Below are 24,314 nucleotides of genomic sequence, written 5' to 3' on the forward strand. Positions count from 1 at the left end.
CTACAACAATGTATCATTAGTTAACAGCACAGTAGATGGTGCAGAATATACAAAGCAAGATGGGTCCCAAGGTAATTATGATCAAATATCTTCAAAGAAATGAAAAAATTATTCTGTGATCGCAATTGGAATAAATGAATTATAAATAGAAATCATAAAGCAGAGTTAAACACATGACAAGTTTGTATTGTTGATTATCTATATTATTGCCATATACTGTAGCATGAAATGGTTATGCCGCTTTTTCTTTTATGTTTTTGTTTTTTTCCTAGCATGAGAAACAGCATTAGAAACCCCACTCCCATTGGCCTTAAGTGGGGGCAGGGAACTGCACAGAAAATAAATGATATGTTACTTCTTTTTCCTTCATTTATTGAAGTCAATAGTAGATTCGCACCCTTGAAGCTGATTGCGGATCATATAGAGTGCTTCACATGGGCGTGCATTATGTCCATGTGCACAGGGTCTGATTCAAAAATTTTTTACACATTTTGAGGATATGTCCACGCACCCTAAAAATGACAGACTTTTATTTTTGGTTGGTGGTCATTTAACACGACCGTTAGATGATGGATGTTCAATAAAAATGGCTGTCACATTGACGGTGAGTAGGCATAGCCTAAAACAGTATTGTGAAGCATCATGGAAAGAATGTTTCAGCAACAGCCATGGGAAAAACAATCATACAGAAAGGATATATATTTTAATCATTTATAAAAACATCTGATGCTATTCTACTATGGCACATCTAGCTCCTGACATGTCAAAGGTGATTATCAATGGTTCTTGCTGTATAGTTAAACATAGTGCAAGTTCAAAATTATTGATGGTGTTTAATTTTTTCCCATTGCTTATACAGTGGTACCTCGGTTCTCGAACTGCTTGGAACTCAAACTGTATTTTCAAGGAAAGTTTGCTTTGGTTCTCAAACTTTTGCTTGGTTCTCAAACACTTTTCGGGCCCCCAGTCTCGAAGGTATCTGAACGTTTTTGCGAGCGTGGATGGTGGGTTGTACGTGGTGAGTTTAGTACAGATGAGGTTTCACATACAGTACAGTACTGTGTAAGACTGCTAGAGTGCATATACAGTACAGTAGTAGTACAGGCAGTGCACCACCATCTCCCATCCTTTACAGTGTTGGGATGGGGGGGGCCCTCTATACAGTAAAGAATGGAACCAATTAAGTTCGAGAACCGAGGTACCACTATATACTGAAAATTGTTACTAAAATGGCAATGGATGGAAGATTAGCAATTATTAATATTAGAAAGAAAAAGTTAGGCTAACACTCACCTCATGCCTTATTATCGTTAAATTATCATCCTGTCAAAATGAACATAGGTAGATTCACGATATCAGTAACATATGCATAATTTTCATAAAGGGAATGTCTCAGGACACCGATACAACAGTTTAACACTTTTAGTAGGAGGCACGATTATTCCCTTAAGTCACACATCCAGTAGGCAAAAGTTTTAGATGCAATACAAATACACAAAGGTTGTAATTCCAGTTCAGTAAAATTCAATAAAGCCACAGCGTAAAATGCAATGAGACAGTTAGGAAGCTAATCCCTCCAATCTGACAAGCTCCAATGTAGAAACTACAACACATAAGTCTTTAGGCTATGTTTCCACACCTTTTGTTGGCCTCTATTTTTTTAGAATGGCCGTTGTTTTAACGGCCATTTTTATAACAACAGCCATCATTTGGTCTCAAAATGTTAGCTGCCCAAAAGGTAGCCATTAAGATATAGTGGGAAAGCCTAAGGCTATGTTCCTACAATAGGATTTTAGTGTAGAATGATGGTTGACTATGGATAATGATGGCCGCAAATAATATTCATGATCATTATTTGCAACCGTTATTATCAATAGACGGCCTTTATTTTGCCCTAAAATCTCATTGTGGGAACACAAGTGTAAAACTGGATAGGATAGGCTATACCATATATACAGCATAGACAGTGCAAGAGACTACAGGGAATGCAAAGAAAGGACTGTTAGTCCTTTATAACCAATCCCATGGTTTCCAATCAGGTTCAGTCCATACTATGTTGGCTCTCTCGGTCACGTTGCTGCCATAGTGTTCTTAGTTTAAAGAAAGTATGGCCTTCTCTAAGGTTCTTAAAAAAGATAGTAAAATGTAGTAGATAGTATATGAAAGGAAGTAATTACACAATTTTGGTCAGCATTTCTGTCAGTATTTTGAACAGTATTTGAAAGCAAAATCAGGAGTCAAAACTATAATGGAAAGATTTTGAGTTTCTGTATTTGTTTTTTCTTAAAAAAATACTGACTGAAATACTTTGTGCCTAAACGGTCATGGTGAGTAGCCACATCAGTGCCGGAGTGAAGTGAAGAGGATAACAGTGCACAGTATTATGCACAGACTTTGTCTGTGTCCATTTGATTTGGTAATTAATCAGGAATCCTGATGGGATGGGAATCTACTGATCTCACAAACACTTACAAGTTACCTTTACAACACATGTGTGCTTCAGTATATGTTAGGTATTCTGAAATACAATGTGGCTATGTTCACAAACCATCATTTTATAATAATGCAATTACTGTAAATGTTTAATAGACATTATTGGAAAATAACCGTTGTTTTTGCCATTAAAGGGAATCTGTCAGCACCTGGACCCTACCTAAGGTGCTGACAGTGTGCTATAGTATGCAGTCCCCTAGTAAGCATAGTGCTGCCCGGCCTCCTGCTTGCTCAGCTATCAATCAGTGTCTCTGACTGCAGATCAGTCCTCTGTAGGCAGGTTATGTCTGAAAAAGACACTCAGATATAGTTGGATCTCTGACCCCAAATGTGTTGGAGCTGTGGTCTAGCGGTAACTCATGTGTCTAGAGACCTCCCAGCAGCTCATTCTTTGGTTCAAATCCCTGTTGAAATTGAGTATAGGGTCTCCATGTAATGGCAAATAATTGCAGTTATTTTAAAACAATGGCCATTGTTTTAAAATATTGGCCATTATTGTGTTTTAAATCCACTCCTGGTTTTGGTTGCAAAATACTGACCAAAATACTGAGCAAACAAATACTGAGTAAACACAGCCTTAAAAATGATGCAATGATGAGAAAAAAATAGAAAAAAATAAAGACCTTTATCTATTTTCAATCAGGGGATTTAAACCCTTAAACCAAAGAATGAACTACTGGCAGGCCTGTAGACGGGTGAGTTACTCCTAGACCACAGCTCCAACACTTTTAGCCTCAGAGATTCAAATATACCTGGAGTGTTTCTTTCAGACATAAACTACCTAAAGAGGACTGATCTGCAATCACTGACACTGACTGACAGCTGAGTGAGCAGGAGGCCGGGCAGCACTGATTATTCATGAAGGAGAGGGTGGAGGGAGGAGTGGTGAGGTGTGCCAGAGTGTGGCACAACCAATCTTTGACACTTCATTACAATAGGACAAATTACCAAAAGGTACCATGCTCAATAGAGGTCTCCCAGCTACAGAACACTGTAAGCACCTTAGGTAGGCCCGGGAGCTGACACATTCCCTTTAAATGACATCTGTCCAAAAAACAGTGTGTAATTTCTCATGCAAAACCTCCAGTTTATCTCTGCCTATAAACTTTTAGTGATTAATTCTTGGTAAAAACAAAAGTTTATTGATACAGGGAACTAGGCAAAACACATTACACATGGTAATATTGTTAGGATTTAGCCAATACCATAAAAAGTAGAAAGCGATTACAAATACATATATTGTCATAACATTTATCAAAATCAAACACTATTTCTCCACTCTGACAGGTATGCAATTAAGGAACCATGAACTAGAGCTATCATGTTATTTTGCTAAACTGGAAGGTACAAATAAATCTTTCTGACTACCTGTATGGGCTATGACAGTGCTCTTGGCTATGGGAAAGAACCTCTATTCTAACCTTGGTTAGTTTCCATTAAGATGCTCTTTAGGATTTATCTATAGGGTAGATTTTGTGTTTTTACAAATATGTTGGCCAATTAAAGATTCTTTTTTACTTAAAAATCCAATCCAGTCATATATCTCATAAAAAGAAGGGATGATGTACTCCTATGAGAAACACTAGCAGAAGCCTAGACTGGACACATTTGAAGCAAGTCAACCACAGTAATTCAAAAACAAGCTAAGGTTGTTCACACAATGATTGTTTTGCGACCGCCTATTGCCATCAAAGTGACCGATGTCAGAAAAGATGCCCTCAAATTGCTTATTGTGTAAACAAAGCTTAAAGGTTATTACCAAAGTCATTATTAAAAACACAGAACAGAAACCAAACACCAGAATACTTGACACATTTAGGGACATAAGAGAAAGCTAAACTAGTTCCTGTGCCAAAGACTTGAGAATCCCTACAATGCTGAGCATGTGCTAGAACAAGTGAGTATCAAACTGCATACTTCTAAATAGCATGCCAGCTATGAACAGGTCAATGGCAAAAGTGGTGAAGGAATGGCATTTGAAAAAAAAGAAAGAAACAAGTAGTGGGACATACTATAAAGTTTTAATATTTAACAATAAAAAAAATATTAACCAAGCTGTAATACTTTTTAAGAAATCATTTTGATACTACAACAAATGTTTTAAAAGAAAATATCAGAAACTATTTCTGAGATGCCAGTTGCACATCACAAGGATTCAGAAAAACTGTGCAGGAAACTTGAAGTTGTCATTGAAGATGAATCGGAGAAAACAAAAAGAAAAAAATAAATTAAAGAAGATGACAGCCAATACATCTAGAACACTGAAAAGGAGCCCAAAACAAGAGAAATAGAAAGTCGTAGGCTATGTTCCCACAATGTAAAAATAAGGGAAAATAATGGTCGTTGGTTCCAAACAATGGCCGTTGTTAATGATCATGAACATTAATAACTTATTTGTCCTTATTTGTACATTATGGGAACATAGCCTTAAGATGACAAGAACTGAGGATTTCAGAGAGCTATTCCAAAGACCAATATTACACCATAAGCAAAGTACTGATGATGGTGCAGACTTAAATATATGTGTCCAAAGTATATAAACACCAATGCACAAACAATAATCTATAAATCAAAGATCAGAGATTTAAGAAATGCATAGAACCTTGGAAGAAAAAAAATACCCAAAAAATCTTGGAATCAACATTAGATGTTGAAATCAATCTATAAAGGAATGTTTTGGACATTGGGGAAATTATAATAGAAACTCCTTAAGTAGCAAAGGAAACATAAATTTTGCTAGTGAAGGAAACACCTAATATAGCAGTTCTCTGATATCACAGCTCAACAAAAATATGGTATAAACAGTGGGATCTACCATCAGCGGTAATAACATTATACATCCTCAGATATAAGTAATACAAAAAATAAGCCTTCATGCGTTTCTTTCAATCTACTTTTGCCTCAAACCATTAAACCTGTAGTATTTTGGAATGTCTTCAGGAATATGGACAGTTAGGTTTATAATTATAACTATTATATGCAAAGCCGAGGATGGATTTGAAAAGAGGATACGTCTTAGTCTTTCCTTTATACATGTCTAACATTTCTGATTTGTTCCGGCTTTGTATTCAATAATTGCAATTGAAAATCTTAATGTGTAAACACACTCTAAGAAACCACATTAATCACAGAATAGACACTCTTAAGAGCCAAAGAGAAAAGAAGGAGACAAAGTGGAAAAAAAAAACTTTCTTCAACTTATTTCATTGACCTGAAGAAAATCAGCAATTATTTTTTAGATAGAAAAGTAAAACAACACTTTACATTAATAATAATTAATGATTGATTGATTGATTGATTAATAATTGATTTTGATGTCAAAATATGCAGATTGGTACAGTGAGAATAAAAGAGTTTAAACTCCAATAGCATTTCAATAAAACTTTAATTAATCCAAAAACATACCCTAAGGATGTTTGTGAGATACTGTAGCAGGTCAATTAGACTTTTAAAAAAGATTGAAAATAGACCTATTAAAATATTATGAATGATAAGGAGTCATTCTTCAGAATTGCAAAAAAAAAAAAAAAAAAAACATATTCTTTATTTGAATATAGGAAACAAGGGAGGGGTTGGTTTATGCAATACCTGGTACTATGTTGGGCTGTTCAATATGCATAGAGTATTGAAGAATGAACATTGTTTTTGTGTGGACGTCAAATTAATGTTCATGACAATTATTTGCAGGCATTATTTTTAGTTGTTCACACTGAGTTTTTGAAATCTGTCCTCCCCCTCCCATCAGTTTCATCCAAAAACGTAAGGAAAAAATGGATGGAAAAATCTAGGTATTTGTGTGCATCTGTTTTAATCTGTTTATCCATTGACTTCAATTATAAAAAAAGACAGTTAATCACATTTTTGTTTATGCTAAAAAAAGGATGTGTTGTAATCCGTCTTTTTATTTATTTTTTTTTCAAATTCAATGGACCTTTTAAAAAGAACCACACCCAAAAAAAAACTGAACTAGAATAATCTACCAACAGCCAAAATGACTGGCGTAATTTTGAGAAAAATAAAATGGACAGAAAAAGCTGCATAGTGAACATGACGTTTTTCCCTCTCCATTTTGAAAACAAAAAATAATGTCTGACATTTTGCTGTTTGGCCGCTTGTCAGTGCAATGACAGTTGTTGGTATACTATTCTAGTTTTGGTTTATTAATTGGCCTTTAGGGGTTTCTTTGGCTATGTTCACACGATGTAAAAAAACAACAACAAAAAAAACAAAACAGAAAAGGCGTCCGATTTTGCTAGGATTTAATTGACTTGCAATGCATTGAAGTCAATGAAAAGACGGACCTCCAATGCACACAGTGAATTAACGGAAGTTGTCTACGCAGATGTCAAAATAATGATCATGACAATTATTTGTAGGCGTCTTTTGCAAACACTGGACGTTACTTTTTAGTTGTTCATACACAGTTTTCGTTTTTTCACCGCCCTTTCACCATTTTTACAATAAAATTCAATAGGATTTTTAATTAAAGACACACCCAATGCAATGCATTGAAGTCAAGTAAATTGCTGCAAAAATGGACGCCTTTTTATAATAGAAAAAGCGGACACCTTTTCTGATTTTTGAACATCGTCTGAACGTAGCATACCAGTGACAGCAGTGTCTAATGATAGCTCAGCTCTTAAGACAGCACAGACAAAATAATACGCAGCACTGCTTTATATGTCACAGTATATAGACAAAGCTAAACAAGCACATTGAAAGAAAAGCAAAGTGTTAAATTTGTTGAGGAGACAACAAATAATTGTGTGAACATAAATGCTTCATCAACGATGTTTTATTCCTTTCCTTTAGGTTTAAAAATAATAATTAAATATATTGGTAGAAATCTTCTGTCTGAAGAAGCGTGCACATGCAAAATGGTTGCTACCTGTGTGCGTGCCTGTGCTCCCACCTGCTGTGTAGATCTGCTGGATTGTATGTCTCATGTTCCTTAATAAATCGTCACTTCGAGAATTTTGGTGAGTGCCCTCTGTTCCTATTGAATATATCTCTGAGACTTTGCTACATAAAGTCGGTTGCAACACCTTTTGTGACGTACTTAGCATACTCCTACTCCTCAGAGGACTTTTATCTGCAGTGTATGGCTATGTTCACACAACGTGAAAAATGGAGAAAAAACGTCCGATTTCGCTATTTAAAAAACGTCAGTTTTTGCTGCGATTTAACTGACTGCAATGGCAATGCATTGCAGTCAATGGGAAGAAGGACGTTCAATGCACACTATGCATTAAAAAACGGACGTTTTTGCTGCGGACGTCAAAATAATGAACATTATTTTCGGACGTCTTTTCCAAACAGCAGACATTTTTTATTAGTTGATTACACACAGTTCTTCTTTTATAACCGTTCTTTCTCCGTTTTTACTATTAAATTCAATGGACTTTTAAATTAAGACACACCCAAAGGGCAATTAGTAACCCCAAACTAAAATAATGTGCAAACATCAGTCATTGCACTAAGGGGAGGCAGGCTGCTAAAAAACGTCCGTTATTTTAGACTCAAAATAACAGACATCATTTTAAATTTTAAATGGAGCTGAAAAAAACCTTGTGTGAACATAGCCTAATAGTGTCTCCTGCTATTTCTACATTGCTGAAATACCAAAACTTGTATTTAAGAACACTTACCTTTGTGTGTGACCCGCTGAAATATATAGGCATTTTCTCCAGTAGTGAAAAACTTGAAATAGGAACAGTTGGAATCTAGAAAAGGACATATACAAAAAGTAAATAACATGTCTGAATTTTTCTAGATCCTTAAGAAAAGTCTTAAAGAGACCCTATCGCCTATTATCCACTGTCCCTATTATGTCACTACATGTGTCCCTAAAGATACAGACTGTCTTTGCAGTGTGTATCTAACACTTTACGTAATCCTGTTCAGCCATCTTGGGGACGTCACTGCGTTTCATCTGTGCATTCCAGTGCTGGACCACAGTGACATCAGCAAGATGATGGTGCCTGATGGTACAGCCAGGAATCTTTGTAGTTAGATTTAGGTACACATATAGTGACATAATATGGACACAGTAATACACAATGATCTCGCACTGGATAGCGCAAGATCACTGTGTGTTGATTGAGCGGCGGGCAAAGGATTATGAAATCCCATCAGCATGCCAGGAAGTTCTGGACATAAGCCCATAAGGAAAAACTTAAATACATAATAAACGGGGCCACAAAAATAATGACTTTTTTGACAAATAAATAGTACGTAATAATTAAATGAAAGAATGAAAAAAAATATATCAGCCCATGATTGGTTCTACATCTATATAGTCTGAAGGAAAGAAGGGAAAGGGGGGATATGATCAAAACCTTAAAATATGTTATAGGACTAAATAAGGTTAAACTTAGAGGTTAGTTGGAGGAATGGTAAGAAACAATACAAGAAAATATTATTTTACTTTACTGAAGAGTAGTAGATGCTTGGAACAAACATTCAGCAAATGTGGTTGGTTTGTAAATCTACAGTAACTAAATGCAAACATGTCTGGGATAAACATATATCTATCCTGACATAATAAGAAAGGAAATACTAAAAAGGAAGACTAAATGGACCAGGTGGTCTTTTTGTGCCGACAATCTTCTATGTTTGTATGTAATAAACTTTAGGTATCTGTTAGACTGATATGCCAAGAAATATTTGATATTTTTATATGTAGTAAACCCAACCAGCAAATAAAAATTTTATTCTAGTAATAAACAATTTAACTCTCAAAAGAATTTATCTAGACATTTTTTTTTTTTTAAATGGTCCTCCGTAATTTTTTCAGAGGATCTGACCCAACAAATATTGAGAGGATCTCAACTAGTGCATTCTGCCACTCCCAATGTGGTTCTACGTGAAATACATTTCCGCTTTATACACAAGGCTATATATGCCTTTAATATTCCTTTTTCCAACTCCCACACTTCTCACATAAACAGTTGCCCAAAATGTTCACTTCCTAAAGCAGACTTGTTTCATTGTGCCTGGGCCTGCACGCGAGTGCAGGAATTTTGGGACTCTGTGCGGCTCTATCTTTTGTCCACTTGGGGCCATGCCATACCACTTCTCCCTCTTAGTTATCTTTTTCATTTTATTGATATAGACTCTACTACTCCCTCTCCTAAATTACTTACTTCTAAAGGAATTCATTTAACTCTATTAGTTTCCCTGAAATGTTTATTAAGACACTGGATACTGGATACTCTACCAGACATTTCTGAGGTAATCTCCGCTCTGAAGGAGATCTTTCATTGGGAACTTTTGGATGTATTGCGCACCAAAGAAAAATCAACCAAAACATTTATGTCCAAATGGACACAATTTCTAATTCATGATTTTACTATAGAAGAGAGAGACTCTGTCATTAATCAATTTAAGGACACTGATTGGTATTGCATGGCCGCCCAAAAGGGAACTCTGGGAGCACTCCAAATATCTTAAGCTTTTCCCTTTCTCTGTTAAAGACAATCCTCTCCATTCTATTGGTAGCATATTTGAATATCTGACATCTATACCATGTTTTAAGGTGATATTATAGGTTACTGTTTTTCTACCTATGTTTTTGGTAAGACTATGTTGTATTGTATATGATAATATATCTTTTAAGGTTATTACAAAGGCTCATTGTATCTGTATGATATTGTAAACATACAATCCTTTGTTGCCTGTGAGCGACTTTCTTTTTGAATATGTAATGAATTTTCAATATGTATGTTCAAATATTACATAAGCCACTAATAAAATATCGTTAAAAAAAAAAAATAAAATAAACAATTTAATTCCAGCCTATCTGTCATTTGGAAAACAAAACTTTTGAAACGTCATATAGACATATCAAAAGATTTGATCAGTCGGGGTCAGAGTGTTTAGTCTCTGACCAATCGCAAGAAAAAGCTAGGAGTAATCTGTTCTTAGTTTGTTCATAGTCTTTGGGGCAATCCAGGTCTTAAAGACATAGGGGGAGATTTATCAAAGGGAGTAAAATTTAGACTGGTGCAAACTGCCCACAGGAGCCAATTACAGCACAGCTTCCAGCTCTGGTAAAAGGAAAGCTGAGCTGTGATTGGTTGCTGTGGGTAGTTTGCACCAGTCTAAATTTTACACCCTTTGATAAATCTCCCCCATAGAGCAGAAAAATAGCATGCAGCTTCACACTCATTCTACTGATAACTGGTCAGGGTCTGAACATTTAGAGGGAGATTTATCAAAGTGTGTAAAATTTAGACTGGTGCAAACTGCCCCTAGCAACCAATCACAGCTCAGCTTTCCTTCAGCACTGCCTAAAGCTGAGCTGTGATTGGTTGCTGTGGCCAGTTTGCACCAGTCTAAATTTTATACACTTTGATAAATCTCCCCCTTAGACTTGCTGTTTTTTTGTTTGTTTTTTTTACACAATTTCAATAGTTTTCCTATCACCTTTATCTAAAGTCAGCAAAAAAAAAAAAAAGAAAGATTCCAATTGCAAAAATTGTAAAGAAAATTATTGCACCATTGTATACTTAGTATACTATATATAAATATACATAGTATATTTACCTTTCACTTCCAGGAAATAAAATGTCTATTATGTAATCATGTAAAAATTGTTTAACGGGCTGAGCACTATGAACAAGGGTATAACATGTCAGTGGCTGCTCATGATGAATTTCACACTCTCTGATCTTGTTATCTCTGACATTAAAGCAGACATTTTTCCTAGCTCTCTTTTTGTCATGAGGGTTATAATGGTGTTAGTCAAATTAACAGTTGAAACTGAATTAAGTGACATTGCACGAGATATTAAACATATCCTTTGCATCTACAGCATATACCATACTGACACTGGAGTATCTGCATTACAATGTGTTTTATCTTGTTGGTAATTTTCTAGACATCAAGCCAAATTAGCTTGATAAATTTTAATCATATATACTAAGAACAAGATATATAGAACCTCACAAGTTACTACAGCAGAGGTACCAATCATCCAAGTCTATGGTAAATATAAGATGCGTCAATGTAGTTTCGTGAAAAAATGTTGATGAACTAACTGTTCATCCTCAGCCCTTTCATGTCAAAGGTAATCATTAGAGATGAGCGAACCTGCCAAGGTTCGGGTTCGTATAAACCTGAACTCTCGGCGTCTGATTCCCGCTGTCTGCAGCCTCCATGAAGACGGTGGATACAGCTGGCAGACCGCCTGGAAAACTGGGATACAGCCATAGCCATAGGCTGTATCTGTAACGCCTGGAGTCGTGAATCCACTGAACCGTCACCAGCGATGGCACTAACCTCACCAGGGAGCGGAGTCTAAGGGGCCGCTGGTTTTCACCAGGGCGGGATGGGCTTGCTGCGGCAGGCGACCCCCAGGTCGCTACCCCTGGCTTGGTTGCTAGTGATGGCAGGCGATGCGTGGCAGGAGCAGTAGGCAGGAGAAAAAAAAAAATTGGTGCGTGAATAGTGTTGAGCACTAACACCAGTACCACAGGTGCAATACCTGGCGAACAGAGACCCCTTAAGGGCCTGACTCAAGAATTTACTTTTATTGCATCCTTTGAAAGTAAAAAAGTAAAAATAGAACTAAGGAAAAAAAATCTTAAAACTCATACCCCTGAGCTCATGAAATATACTATATACTGACTAGTAATACACCAATTAACATCACTGGTAGTGAATGGTGAACTAGAGCTTAGGGAGTAGCTGGGGCTATATCTAAAATATTAGATATACTGTAGCCCCACTACTAGGAGGAGTTCAATTTATTGAATAGTGTTGAGCAGACCTGTCAAACTGGGTATGGCAACATTGTCCTAACCCAAATTTTCCACATATGATTCCTTTCAGCTGCAGAAGTTGAAATGCACCCCAGGAAGTCCTGAAACATGGATATTCCCATAGGCTGTATCATCTATGTGTGCCCCTCAACACTCATTTGTTCGACCTTATAATCGGCTTATTTAAACAAGCACTGCTGTATGAGATCACAGTTCATTCACACTGCTACTTGGCTATTGTGTGTGACATCTATATGAATACCTTGGAAACCACTCTAATACAAATGTCCCTTTAACTGCAACATGATCAACAGGATCTAACAGCTAAAGCCTTTCCGAAACAAATATTTTGCACATCAATCATCATCCAGACATCTGGACGTTTGTGAAATCTTAAAAGAGGCACTGGCGGAAACATTTAGAAACACATCAAGACCAAATACAGAACATAAAGAAAATACAATTAACATTTTTAATTCTGTCTGTTGTCTGTCTAAAAATAATAATCCTTTTCCCAGACATTAAAGCATTACTGGCATCTATAAAAACTTTTAATGTCATGCAGAAATTTGAAAAGTTTTGGTTTTGTGAAGTGCTGCGGAGTCACTTCCTGACTCGACCCTCAAGACTTATTTTGGAGCCTGGAGCCAGTGTTAAGCACTTCTACTCAGCGCTCATTGAGCCAAGGACAATGTAAGGAGGGTAGCAAAGAAACACTCTACAGACCTCAATAGCATCAATGATTATAACAAAATTAGATGGGGTTTTGGGCACTGACATTGCGTTGTTTTGGAAGCAGAAAATTGACACATTTTCCATGTCTTAGGCATGTGAGATGGTTATTTCTGCAATATGTTGTCTACCCTACGGTATCAATTGTTAGTTGTGAGTTACCTTGCATTACCAAATTAAAAGCAAGCATCACATACTGTAGGTCAGTTGGGCTCTGTTCCCAACAGAGTCATGTTTCACTCATAACACAATGACAGCTACTATGACGAATTTGTTATCGGGTTACTAAGGCTCTTGGGTGATAGAATTACAGTAGGGTGTCCACATTCCTGGTCTCACAAATTATGCAAAAAATCTATTTGACTGCAGCTACATTTGAAGGCTAGGTCCACACAATGTTATTTTTGAGTAAAGAACGGACGCTGATTGTAATGGAATCAGCGTCTGTTCTCTACTGCAGGGGCGGCATTGCATTTCAATGCAATGCCGCCCCCTGTACGCACACATCGTTATTAGAGATGAGCAAACCGAGTTTGGGTTCGAGTCGATCCGAACCCAAACATTCGGTATTTGATTAGCTGGGGCTGCTGAACTTGGATAAAGCTCTAAGGTTGTCTGGAAAACATGGATACAGCCAATGACTATATCCATGTTTTCCACATAGCCTTAGGGCTTTATCCAAGTTCAGCAGCCACCGCTAATCAAATGCCGAAAGTTCGGGTTCGGATCGACTCAAGCATGCTCGAGGTTCGCTCATCTCTAATCATTATTTTAGCACCCAAAATAAAATAGTGTACATGCCTATTATTTTCAGATGATGTCCAACAAACAGCGTCCGGAAATAATAGATGTTCACGCAATCTAAAGTCAGCCGGCGGCCGCACATTTCATTGAAGTGAATGGATAACTGATTTACGGGCACACCCGACGGTGCCCGCAAGTTGCTTTGCAAAAGACACTGTTAAATGAAGTGTGAACATAGCCAAAAACAGAGTTAGGTTACAAACCCACTTGGCGGGTCTGCAGCGAGTCTCCATGCTGCGTTTTTGCAGCGAGACTCGCTGCAGATCCCGGCCCTATACTTTTAATGGCAGACAAACACGCAGCAGGGATGTACATCCCTGCTGCGAGTTTGTCTGCAGCCCACTACATTAACCCCCCGGCCGCCGGAGCTGATACTTCACCTGATCCGGCGGTTCCCGATGTCTTCAGCAAGCCGGAGCGGGGACCAGGTGAAGTATATGCTCCAGCCAGCCGCCCGCAGCCCCGGCCGCCCGATCGCCCCCCCGCAGCCCCGGCCGCCCGATCGCCCCCCCGCAGCCCCGGCCGCCCGATCGCACCCCTGCAGCCCCGGCCGCCCGATAACCCCCCTGCAGCCCCGGCCGCTCGATCGCCCCCCCCCCCGCAGCCCCGGCTGCCCGATCGCCCCCCCGGCCGCCCGATCGCCCCCCCGTAGCACCGATCGCACGCCCCACCGCAGCAACGATCGCACGCCCCACCGCAGCAACGATCGCACACCCCCCCGCAGCACCGATCGCTTACACGCCCCCCTGCAGCCCCGGCCGCTCGATCGGGGGGGCGTGCGATCGGTGCTGCGGGGGGGCGTGCGATCGGTGCTGCGGGGGGCGATCGGGCGGCCGGGGCTGCGGGGGGGCGATCGGGCGGCCAGGGCTGCAGGGGGGCGATCGGGGCTGCGGGGGGCGAGCGGGCGGCCGGGGCTGCGGGTGGCTGGCTGGAACATATACTTCACCTGGTCCTCGCTCCGGCTTGCTGGAGACATCGGGAACCGCCGGAGCCGGGATCAGGTGAAGTATCAGCTCCGGCGGCCGGGGGGTTAATGGGGTGGGCTGCAGACAAACTCACAGCAGGGATGTACATCCCTGCTGCGTGTTTGTCTGCCATTAAAAGTATAGGGCCGGGATCTGCAGCGAGTCTCGCTGCAAAAACGCAGCATGGAGACTCGCTGCAGACCCGCCAAGTGGGTTTGTAACCTTATAGAGTTTTTTTTTTTTTTCTAGTTTTATTTCATTCTTTAAAAGGAGGAATTGTGAATAATAAAGGAGGCTCCTAATAATGAGGAAAGAAAGAGTGTTAACCCCTTGAACAACTAGTTTTTATTGAGATATAAAATCACAGGTAAAAATCATTAGATAGATCCTTGGAGCGTCTTCTTGGATTTGTCTACAATAAGGAGATCTACATGTCTGTCATGTGGTGTTTGAGGTACTGCCCGATCAGATGTCCTGTTTAGCGCTGTACTACAGTTTTCTTCTGTTTATTGTATGCTAAAGAGGAGAGAGACAGCTGTATGCTGTAAAGTTTGTAATTGAATCCTTTTACTGATAGATATTTGGGCGCCGTTCTTGTTGAGGTGGCCAGATTCTTCTTCCCTCCTTCCTACATTCATAGTCAAAGAGCAATGTTTTAATTTTCTTTTGAACACTGATCTTGCTGTAGGTGATGTTTCTTTCAAGACAAACTATAGTTTTAGGCATCATTTTCCTATACACATATGTAAGTATTTAAACTATGTTAAAGTGTCACCATATCAAAAGTTTTGGTTGGAATGTGAGAGTTTACATCTGTCTGTCATCTTCGTCTCGCTGCACAAGACAATCTTTATGTGGAGCTTGTCTCATGCAGTGAGACAGAGACCTGAAGGAGCAGGGGAATGAAGTGCTCAGTGGCACACATCTCCTGGTTATATCTAAGGATCGTCAAAACACTGAGACCCTGACATGTCAAATGTTTGATTTTTTTTCTAACAGAAGGGGCACTGTAACTTGTATGATTAAATGCCCAAGTATGTATTGTAATACATTACAGAAATGCCCAATAAGTATGTTATCTGTTTAAGACATTTCATTTAAAGATAAATTATTTGGTTTCATTTTGGATGGTCTGGTTTGGTAAGGAAATGGTGAGCTTGTGAAACCACCACTATTCTGGACCTAGAAAGGGAGTGGCATTGAACTGTGACTTTGACTGTTTCAATGTGGAAGGAGGGCTCCTCCCTAAACATTTTAGGGGACATTTATTAAGTCCGCCATTTTTTGCGTCGGGCTTACAAATGTCCCCGCAGCATCGGAGGCACTGCCTCTACATAAATCCTGTATTCACAGAGCCTGTCCATGGGAACAATGTTAAACTTACGCCAGCTCAGAACACCTCCCGTAACTCCCCCTCTCCGCCCCTCTGACAGAAAAAGGCACAGATGGGGCCAATGTGAATAAAATATCCACAAATAGACCATTTGCAAATATTTTTAAACCAATCTGGCCCATCTGCGCCTAAAAAAGGTATTTTAGCCTTTTAATAAATGTCCCCCTTTGTGTTAAAGAAGAAACTACCTGGGAAGTAAGCAGTATCTACCACTATCCTCTGAAATATATAAGACATAAGACATGAAAATTCAGAGCGGAGAGTAAAAGTAGTCCTTAGCATCTGCCAAACCTATTACTGGAAATAATACCAATGGGATTTAAATGCAGCTCTGATTGATGGTAATTTGTTGAAAAAGTTTTTGCCTTGCTTCTAAGTACTTTGCCTCTAGTTATCATTTGTGCAGTTTCAGAGTTCAGCAACAATCAGAATTTCTCATTCGGGACAAAGCAAATAGTGAATTGAAATATTTTTGTTACTGTTAGAATGATTGTGCCAAGGAAAAATGTTACTGATGCCAGTATGGAAATTACTGCCAGAGTTGTGTAATGAAAGGGGGATTAATATAGTCTTGTGAAATGCCCAATGTTAATATAAATGCGCACATAGTACCAGACATAACTGTTAGTTAAAGAGGTCTGTTTATTTAGAATCCCATTGTTTTTCGGCATTTGACAATGATGTCAAATTAAAAAAAGTAAAATATATATATATTTTTTTTAAATCTGACGTCATAAAATGACTTTTATTGTTTTGTTATTGTCTAATACATATTCATTTTATTGTACTGTAGATCTTAAGTTTATCTAAGGCTACATGTTAAAGGGAAACTGTCACCTGGTATTGGGATAGCAAAGTGATGACAGAGTTATATAGCACGTACCTAATCTATCCAAAGTTTTAGTCGAATAAAAAATGCACTTTTGCCAATGTCTGGAAGGGTCAAGGAGGCGTTACCAGGGCCTTGTACTGCTCCTGTCTGAAAAACCCTTCCAACTCATGTACACTTCACCTTTTAGGGCTCCCACAGCACTGCTAAAATCCTGCACAGGCAAGTGGAATCCTTCATCAGCAAACGCAAGATTTCAAATGTTTGAAACTTAACGTATGCACATGGCCGAAGGAATCATTGCCATTTTGTCCATGTGCCCTGAAAGTCAAAGAAGAGGCAGTATAAAGCGGGCAGAAGGGGTGGTACAGACTGGGCAGTATGGGGCTGCAGACACACCTCTTCCAGATGGTGGAAAATTTACTTTTCAATTAAACTAAGCCACAGAAGGACCAAGCAGATGCAATGTGTGAGGCATATGCTATATAGCAGTGACAGCAGCTTGCTAACCCGATTCCAGGTGACAGTTTCCTGTTTACTATTTCTTGAACTTAAACCGATTTGATCAGTAAAGAACAATTACAGATTGATAAGTAAGGGTTCAGAGGATCAATTTTATAAGATAGTAACTAATGGTGAAACCTTATCTCAAAGGGGAAACCTGCTCTATACAAGTACAAGGTACGAATCCAATCATTTTATAGCCTAATACTATACTATCTATATCATAAAAATGAAAGTCTGTCTGTCTGTCTGTCCGTCTGTCATGTATAGACTTCCAAACGCCTGAACCGTTTGACCCCAAATTAGGCACGCAGATACATTGGGTGCCTGGGAAGGTTAGAGCGAAGGTCCCGTCCTTGCCAGATGTACAGGAGAGGAGGGGAAGGGGGAAGAGCGCACCATAGAGATGAATGGGAAAATCTCCACACACAGGTGATACACAGGTGATATAATTAGCACTGCAGCAGAAATGGCAGTTGGGAGCCTTAGCAACCAATAAGATAACTACTTTCATTTTCACAGGGAGCTGTGGTTGCTAGGGCAAGCTCCTCACAACATCGACAGAAATAAATACAGTAAGGGTGCCTTCACACCTAACGGATCCGCAGCAGATTTCATGCAGCAAATTTGCAGCGAAACCCGCTTAGGATCCAGTTTCATTCAACCCTATGACACTATATACTAGCAGCGGGATTGACATCCCGCTTCGAGTATGAAGAGTAACCCCCTTGGCGGCCAGAGCGTAACTTACACTGACAAAGGCACCCATCATCCCGCCCACACAGACCGCTGTTAGATCGTGCAGGCTCCCCTCCAGTGTGTTCAGCGCTGTGCTGTTGCTGCCGGGCACGGCTCTCTCCTCACGGCTCTGGACACTGCACACACCGCTCCAGCTTGCTTCGGGGGGGGGGGGGAACTTCCAGAGCCGTGACGAGAGAGCCGTGCCTGGCAGCAGCGGCACAGCGCTGAACACACTGGAGGGGAGCTTGCACAATCTAACAGCGGTCTGAGCGGGCGGGATGATGGGTGCCATGGATGCGTGTAAGTTACGCTCCGGCTGCCAAGGGGGTAATTTACATACTTGCAGCGGGATGTCAATCTCGCTGCGAGTATGTAGTGTCATAGCGTACAATGACACTGGATCCGCAGCGGATTTCGCTTCAAATTCGCAGTGTGAAATCCGCTGCGGATCCGGTAGGTGTGAAGTCACCCTAACAGTGTACAGTGTATATACAGTGTATACAGTAAGGGGCTTGCCTGCCGTTAGGTGGTGTTGGGGAATGTATACTGTAAGGGGGTGTTAGGGAATGTATACAGCATGGGGGCTACCTAGCGGGGGTGTATACAGCATGGGGGCTACCTTCAGGGGGGAGTGTATACATCATGGGGGCTACCTGCAGGGGGGAGTGTATACAGCATGGGACTACCTGCAGGGGGGTGTGTGTACAGCATGGGGGCTACCTGAAGGGGGAGTGTATATAGTATGGGGCTATCTGCAAGGGGGGCAGTGCATACAGTATGGGGTATACCTGCAGGAGGGAGTGTATACAGTATAGGTGCTACCTGCAGGGGGGGAGTGTATACAGTATGGGGGCTACCTGCAAGAAGGGGGGGAGTGTATAGAGTATGGGGGCTACCTGCAAGGGGGGGAGTGTATACAGTATGGGGGCTTCCTGCGGTTGGTGGAGTGTATACAGTGTGGGGGCAACCTGCAAGGGGGGTGCATATAGAGTATAGGGGCTACCTGCAAGGGGGGGAGTGTATACAGTATGGGGGCTACCTGCGGGTTGTGGAGTGTATACAGTATGGGGGCAACCTGCAAGGGGGGGTGTATAGAGTATGGAGGGCAACCTGCAAGGGGGAGTGTATACAGTGTGGGGGCAACCTGCAAGGGGGGTGCGTATAGAGTATGGCGGCTACCTGCAAGTGGGGGAAGTGTATAGAGTATGGGGGCTACCTGCGGGGGTGGGGGTGTATACAGTATGGGGGGCTACCTGTGAAGTGTTATACAATATTGGGGTAACCTGCAAGTAGGGGGGCAGTGTATAGAGTATGGGGGCTACCTACAGGGGGGGTGGAGTGTATACAGTATAGGGACTACCTGCAAGGGGGGGTGTATAGAGTATGGGGGCCACTTGCAATTGGGGGGGGGTATAGAGTATGGGGGCTACTTGCAAGTGGGGGGAGTGTATAGAGTATAGGGGATACCCGCAGGGGTGGGGGGTATATACAGTATGGGAGCTACCTGTGGAGTGGAGTGTATACAGTATGGGGGCAACCTGCAAGAAGGGAGGCAGTGTATAGAGTATGGGGGCTACCTGCAGGGGTGGAGTGTATAAAGTATAGGTACTACCTGCAGGGGGGTAATAGAGTATGGGGGCTACCTGCAAGTGGAGGTAGTGTATAGACTATGGGGGCTGTCCGCAGGGGTGGGGGTTAGGGCTGGGCGATATTGGCAAAAAATAAAATCTCGATTTTTTAAAATTTTTTGACGATTCTCGATTTAAATCTCGATTTTTTTTCCTTTTTTGCTAAATAAACAGAACATTTTCTCCCTGCAGCATCAGATACTATTTTAATATTTTAGACAACAACTGTATTGATTTCCAGTGTAACAGAGGCCCCATATAGTATAGGAAATCATGTTTGTGCCTCCATCTACGTTGGGTGTAGTAGTGGAGGTATAGTGGATAGGGGGTGTAGGAGTGGAGGTATAGTGGATAGGGGGTGTAGGAGTGGAGGTATAGTGGATACGGGGTGTAGGAGTGGAGGTATAGTGGATAAGGGGTGTAGTAGTACAGGTATAGATGAGGGGTGACTGGGGTAAAACTGAAGGGGACTGGGGTGACACTGGGGGACTGGAGGGACACTGGGGGACACTAAAGGGGACTGGGGTGACACTAAAGGGGACTGGGTGACACTAAAGGGGACTGGGGTGACACTAAAGGGGACTGGGTGACACTAAAGGGGACTGGGGTGACACTAAAGGGGACTGGGGTGACACTGGGGGACACTAAAGGGGACTGGGGTGACACTAAAGGGGACTGGGGTGACACTAAAGGGGACTGGGTGACACTAAAGGGGACTGGGGTGACACTAAAGGGGACTGGGGTGACACTGGGGGACACTAAAGGGGACTGGGGTGACACTAAAGGGGACTGGGGTGACACTAAAGGGGACTGGGGTGACACTGGGGGACACTAAAGGGGACTGGGGTGACACTAAAGGGGACTGGGGTGACACTAAAGGGGACTGGGGTGACACTAAAGGGGACTGGAGGGACAATGGGGGACACTAAAGGGGACTTGGGGGACACTGAGGGGACTTGGGGGACACTGAGGGGACTGGGGGGACACTGAGGGGACTGGGGGGACACTGAGGGGACTGGGGGGACACTGAGGGAACACTGAGGGGATTGGGGGGGGACACTGAGGGAACAATGGGGGGACTGGGGGGGACACACTGAAGGGGACTGGGGGGGGACACTGAAGGGGACTGGGGGGGACACACTGAAGGGGACGGGGGGGGACACACTGAAGGGGACGGGGGGGGGGACACACTGAAGGGGACGGGGGGGGACACTGAGGGGACGGGGGGGACACTGAAGGGGACTGGGGGGGGACACTGAAGGGGACTGGGGGGGACACTGAGGGAACAATGAGGGGACTGGGGGGACACTGAGGGGACTGGGGGGACACTGAGGGGACTGGGGGGACACTGAGGGGACTGGGGGGGACACTGAGGGAACACTGAGGGGATTGGGGGGGGACACTGAGGGAACAATGAGGGGATTGGGGGGACACTGAGGGGACTGGGGGGTGACTGGTGCAGCTGGAGGTGATTGGAGCAGGAGGGCACATACATCTCCTCCTCCTCTCACCTCCACACACACGCTCCCCTCCCGGCCAGATATGGAGGTCCCGGGTCTGTGGAGGAGGAGGCCGCAGGGACTACAGTAGGTGGTGATCGCATAGCTGCGGGTCACGGAGCTATACAGCGGGAACGGGGGTCTGCACCGAGCCCCCCGATCCCGCTGTATAGCTCCAGGACGAGCAGCGCCGCGATCACCACCTACTGTAGTCCCTGCGGCCTCCTCCTCCACAGACCCGGGACCTCCATATCTTGCCGGGAGGGGAGTGGGACGCTCAGTGGAAGGGGCGGGGGCAGATCAGCGGCGGCGCTGTCAGTGGCTGGAGGCCGCCGGCACTGCACCGCCCCTCTCCAGCCTGGCCACCCAGCATCTTCTCCCCGCTCACCCACACTGCCCCTCTACGGATCTCCCGCCGGCCTGCACCGCAACCCCCCTTCTCTCAGCTCCTCCCCGGCACCGCAGCCCGAAATGATTTTTTGTGAAAATCGAATTTACGATTTTCACAAAAAATCAAATCGATTTCAACGTTCTGGACGATTAATCGAATTAATTCGATTAATCGCCCAGCCCTAGTGGGGGTGTATACAGTATGGGGGCTACCTGCGGGGGGAGTGCATACAATATGGGGGCTACCTGCAGGGAGGGAATGTATACAGTATAGGAGTACCTGCAAGGGGGGGGTGTATACAGTACGGGGGCTACTTGCAAGGCGGTGAGGGGGGAGTGTATACAGTATTTGAAACGTTGAAACCTCTTGGTGTCGTTCTCACCAAGGATTAAAGGTAGTGCCTAAGAGGGCTAGATTATGATGATGCAGGATTGTGTATGCACTTATTATTATAAGCTTCAGGTTTTCTGCACACACACACACACACACACGGTCTGCAGTCGGCGGGGGGTGGGACCCCCAAACTACACACTTCAGGTATACAGGACCCCAGAATTATTCACTACAGGTATACAGGACCTCCACCAACTATATACTACAGGTATACAGGACCCCACTAACACTGTCAAAGTTGTATATAACCAGGCTCAGCTTAACACTACCAATGTTTTACATAACCAGGCTGTATATATCATTGCCAATGTTGTATATAACCAGGCTATATATAACACTGCCAATGTTGTATATAACCAGGCTCTGTATAATACTGTTAATGTTTTATACCAGGATGTATACTGTATAACACTGCCAATGTTGCATATAACCAGGCTGTATCTAACACTGAAAATGTTGTATATAACCAGGCTCTGTATATAAAACTGCCAATGTTGTATATAACCAGGCTCTGTATAAAGTCTGATCACATGATGACATCTCAGTTTGGCTATTAGGTATTTAGGATGTTTAAAGTTTTTAGTTTATTTCTAACCTACAATTTACTTAAACAGTGCAGAACTGTCGGGGTATATAGCGTATAAGGGAATATATAGGGCTCCTGGCAATTTCCCCTTAAAAAAAAAAAAAAAAAAAAACAAGGGCATAGATTTGCCTCCTGGGCAACCTTGGAACAAATCTAATTAACACTCTGACACTTTATACCCGGCCAGCGCCGGGTACATTTTCTAGTTAAATGTATTATTTAGGAATAGTATTACTAAAAGAGTAGCCATTTTAGTAGATATTGCATATTTACTGCATAGATGTTGATCTCCAGATGTAAGCACCGTTTCCTTTGCATGAGGTTCCAGCTTGTGGCTATGTTCCCACACAATATTTCTGTTTTTTGGACAGTATTTTTCAACCAAAACCAGAAGTGGATTGAAAACACAGAATGGCTATGTTCACACACTGTTAAAATTGAGTGGATGACCGCCAATTAATGACAAATAAATTACAAACCGTTATTTTAAAATGGACGTTGTTTTGAAATAACGGCCATCATTTGCCATTTACACTAAATTTCCACAGTGTGCAAACCTAGCCTTTCTGTGTTTTCAATCCACTCCTGTTTTTTTATTTGACAAATACTGACCAAAATTCTGAGCACAAATACAGTGTTGAAACATATCATAAAAGTAAACACTTGTGGGTAATTGAGCTAATGTGATTGCTAATAGTGGTTGGCACTATAGTTGGTGCACTTGACAGAAAAAATGGTGATCCTTATTAAAATGCAGTGCATGGGGAAGTTGCACTGTAAAAGACTTTGTAGGAACATAGCCTATGGGTAGCGTCACACGTACCATATCGCACCAGATTTTTTGCTGGGGATCCGCACCAGATTTGACTAAATGAATTAACACAGCATTAAATCCGCACTGTCAAATCTGCTGCGGATCTGCTGTGGATCCGCAGCAGAAAAACTGGTGTGTTATTGTACGTGTGAAGCTATCCTTAGGGTGCCTTCACACGCACCGGATCCGCAGCAGATACGCAGCAGATTTGATGGTGCAGATTTGATGCTGTATTCAGTTATTTCGATAAGCTCAGCTGCAGATCTGCTGCGGATCCGCAGCAGAAAATCTGCTGTGATACGGTGTGTGTGAAGCTACCCTGAGGGTACAAACACACACACACCGTATACACAGCAGATACGCAGCAGATCTGATGGTGCAGATTTGATGCTGTGTTCAGTTATTTAGATCTAATCTGCTGCTCATTTGCTGCATATTTGCTGCGTATCGCAGCAGTAAATACGCTGCGTATATGGTGTGTGTGTTTGTACCCTTAGGCTATGTTCACACTACGGATGAGACCGGCCGTTCCGTGACTCCGTGATCTTTCCTCCGTGGAGCTCTGATGCGGGCGCATCAGCACGCGCCCGCATCAGAGCTTCCCATAGCCCGCAGTGAAGCAAGTGGCCGGAGCCGCTCGCTTCACTGTGTGAACTGACAGGTCCTTCTGCGGACAGAATTCCGCATAATGGACCTGTCAGTTGTTTGCGGTGCCGCATGGGAACCGGCCGGAGCGTATACGATGTGTGTACGCTCCGGCCGGGATCCCATAGCAAAC

General features: G+C 42.2%; 1 protein-coding gene across 1 annotated transcript in view; it reads right to left on the reverse strand.

Annotated features, from left to right (window-relative positions):
• Positions 1-24,314, reverse strand: part of CACNG6 (calcium voltage-gated channel auxiliary subunit gamma 6) — a 118,741-nt gene that overhangs the window by 13,500 nt on the left and 80,927 nt on the right. The window contains exon 2 of the mRNA XM_069947496.1: positions 8,142-8,216. Coding sequence (XP_069803597.1) covers positions 8,142-8,216 — 75 coding nt within the window. The remainder of the gene's footprint in view (positions 1-8,141; positions 8,217-24,314) is intronic.

This window comes from Dendropsophus ebraccatus, chromosome 12, assembly GCF_027789765.1.
Source record: "Dendropsophus ebraccatus isolate aDenEbr1 chromosome 12, aDenEbr1.pat, whole genome shotgun sequence".
Classification (NCBI taxonomy): Eukaryota; Metazoa; Chordata; class Amphibia; order Anura; family Hylidae; genus Dendropsophus; species Dendropsophus ebraccatus.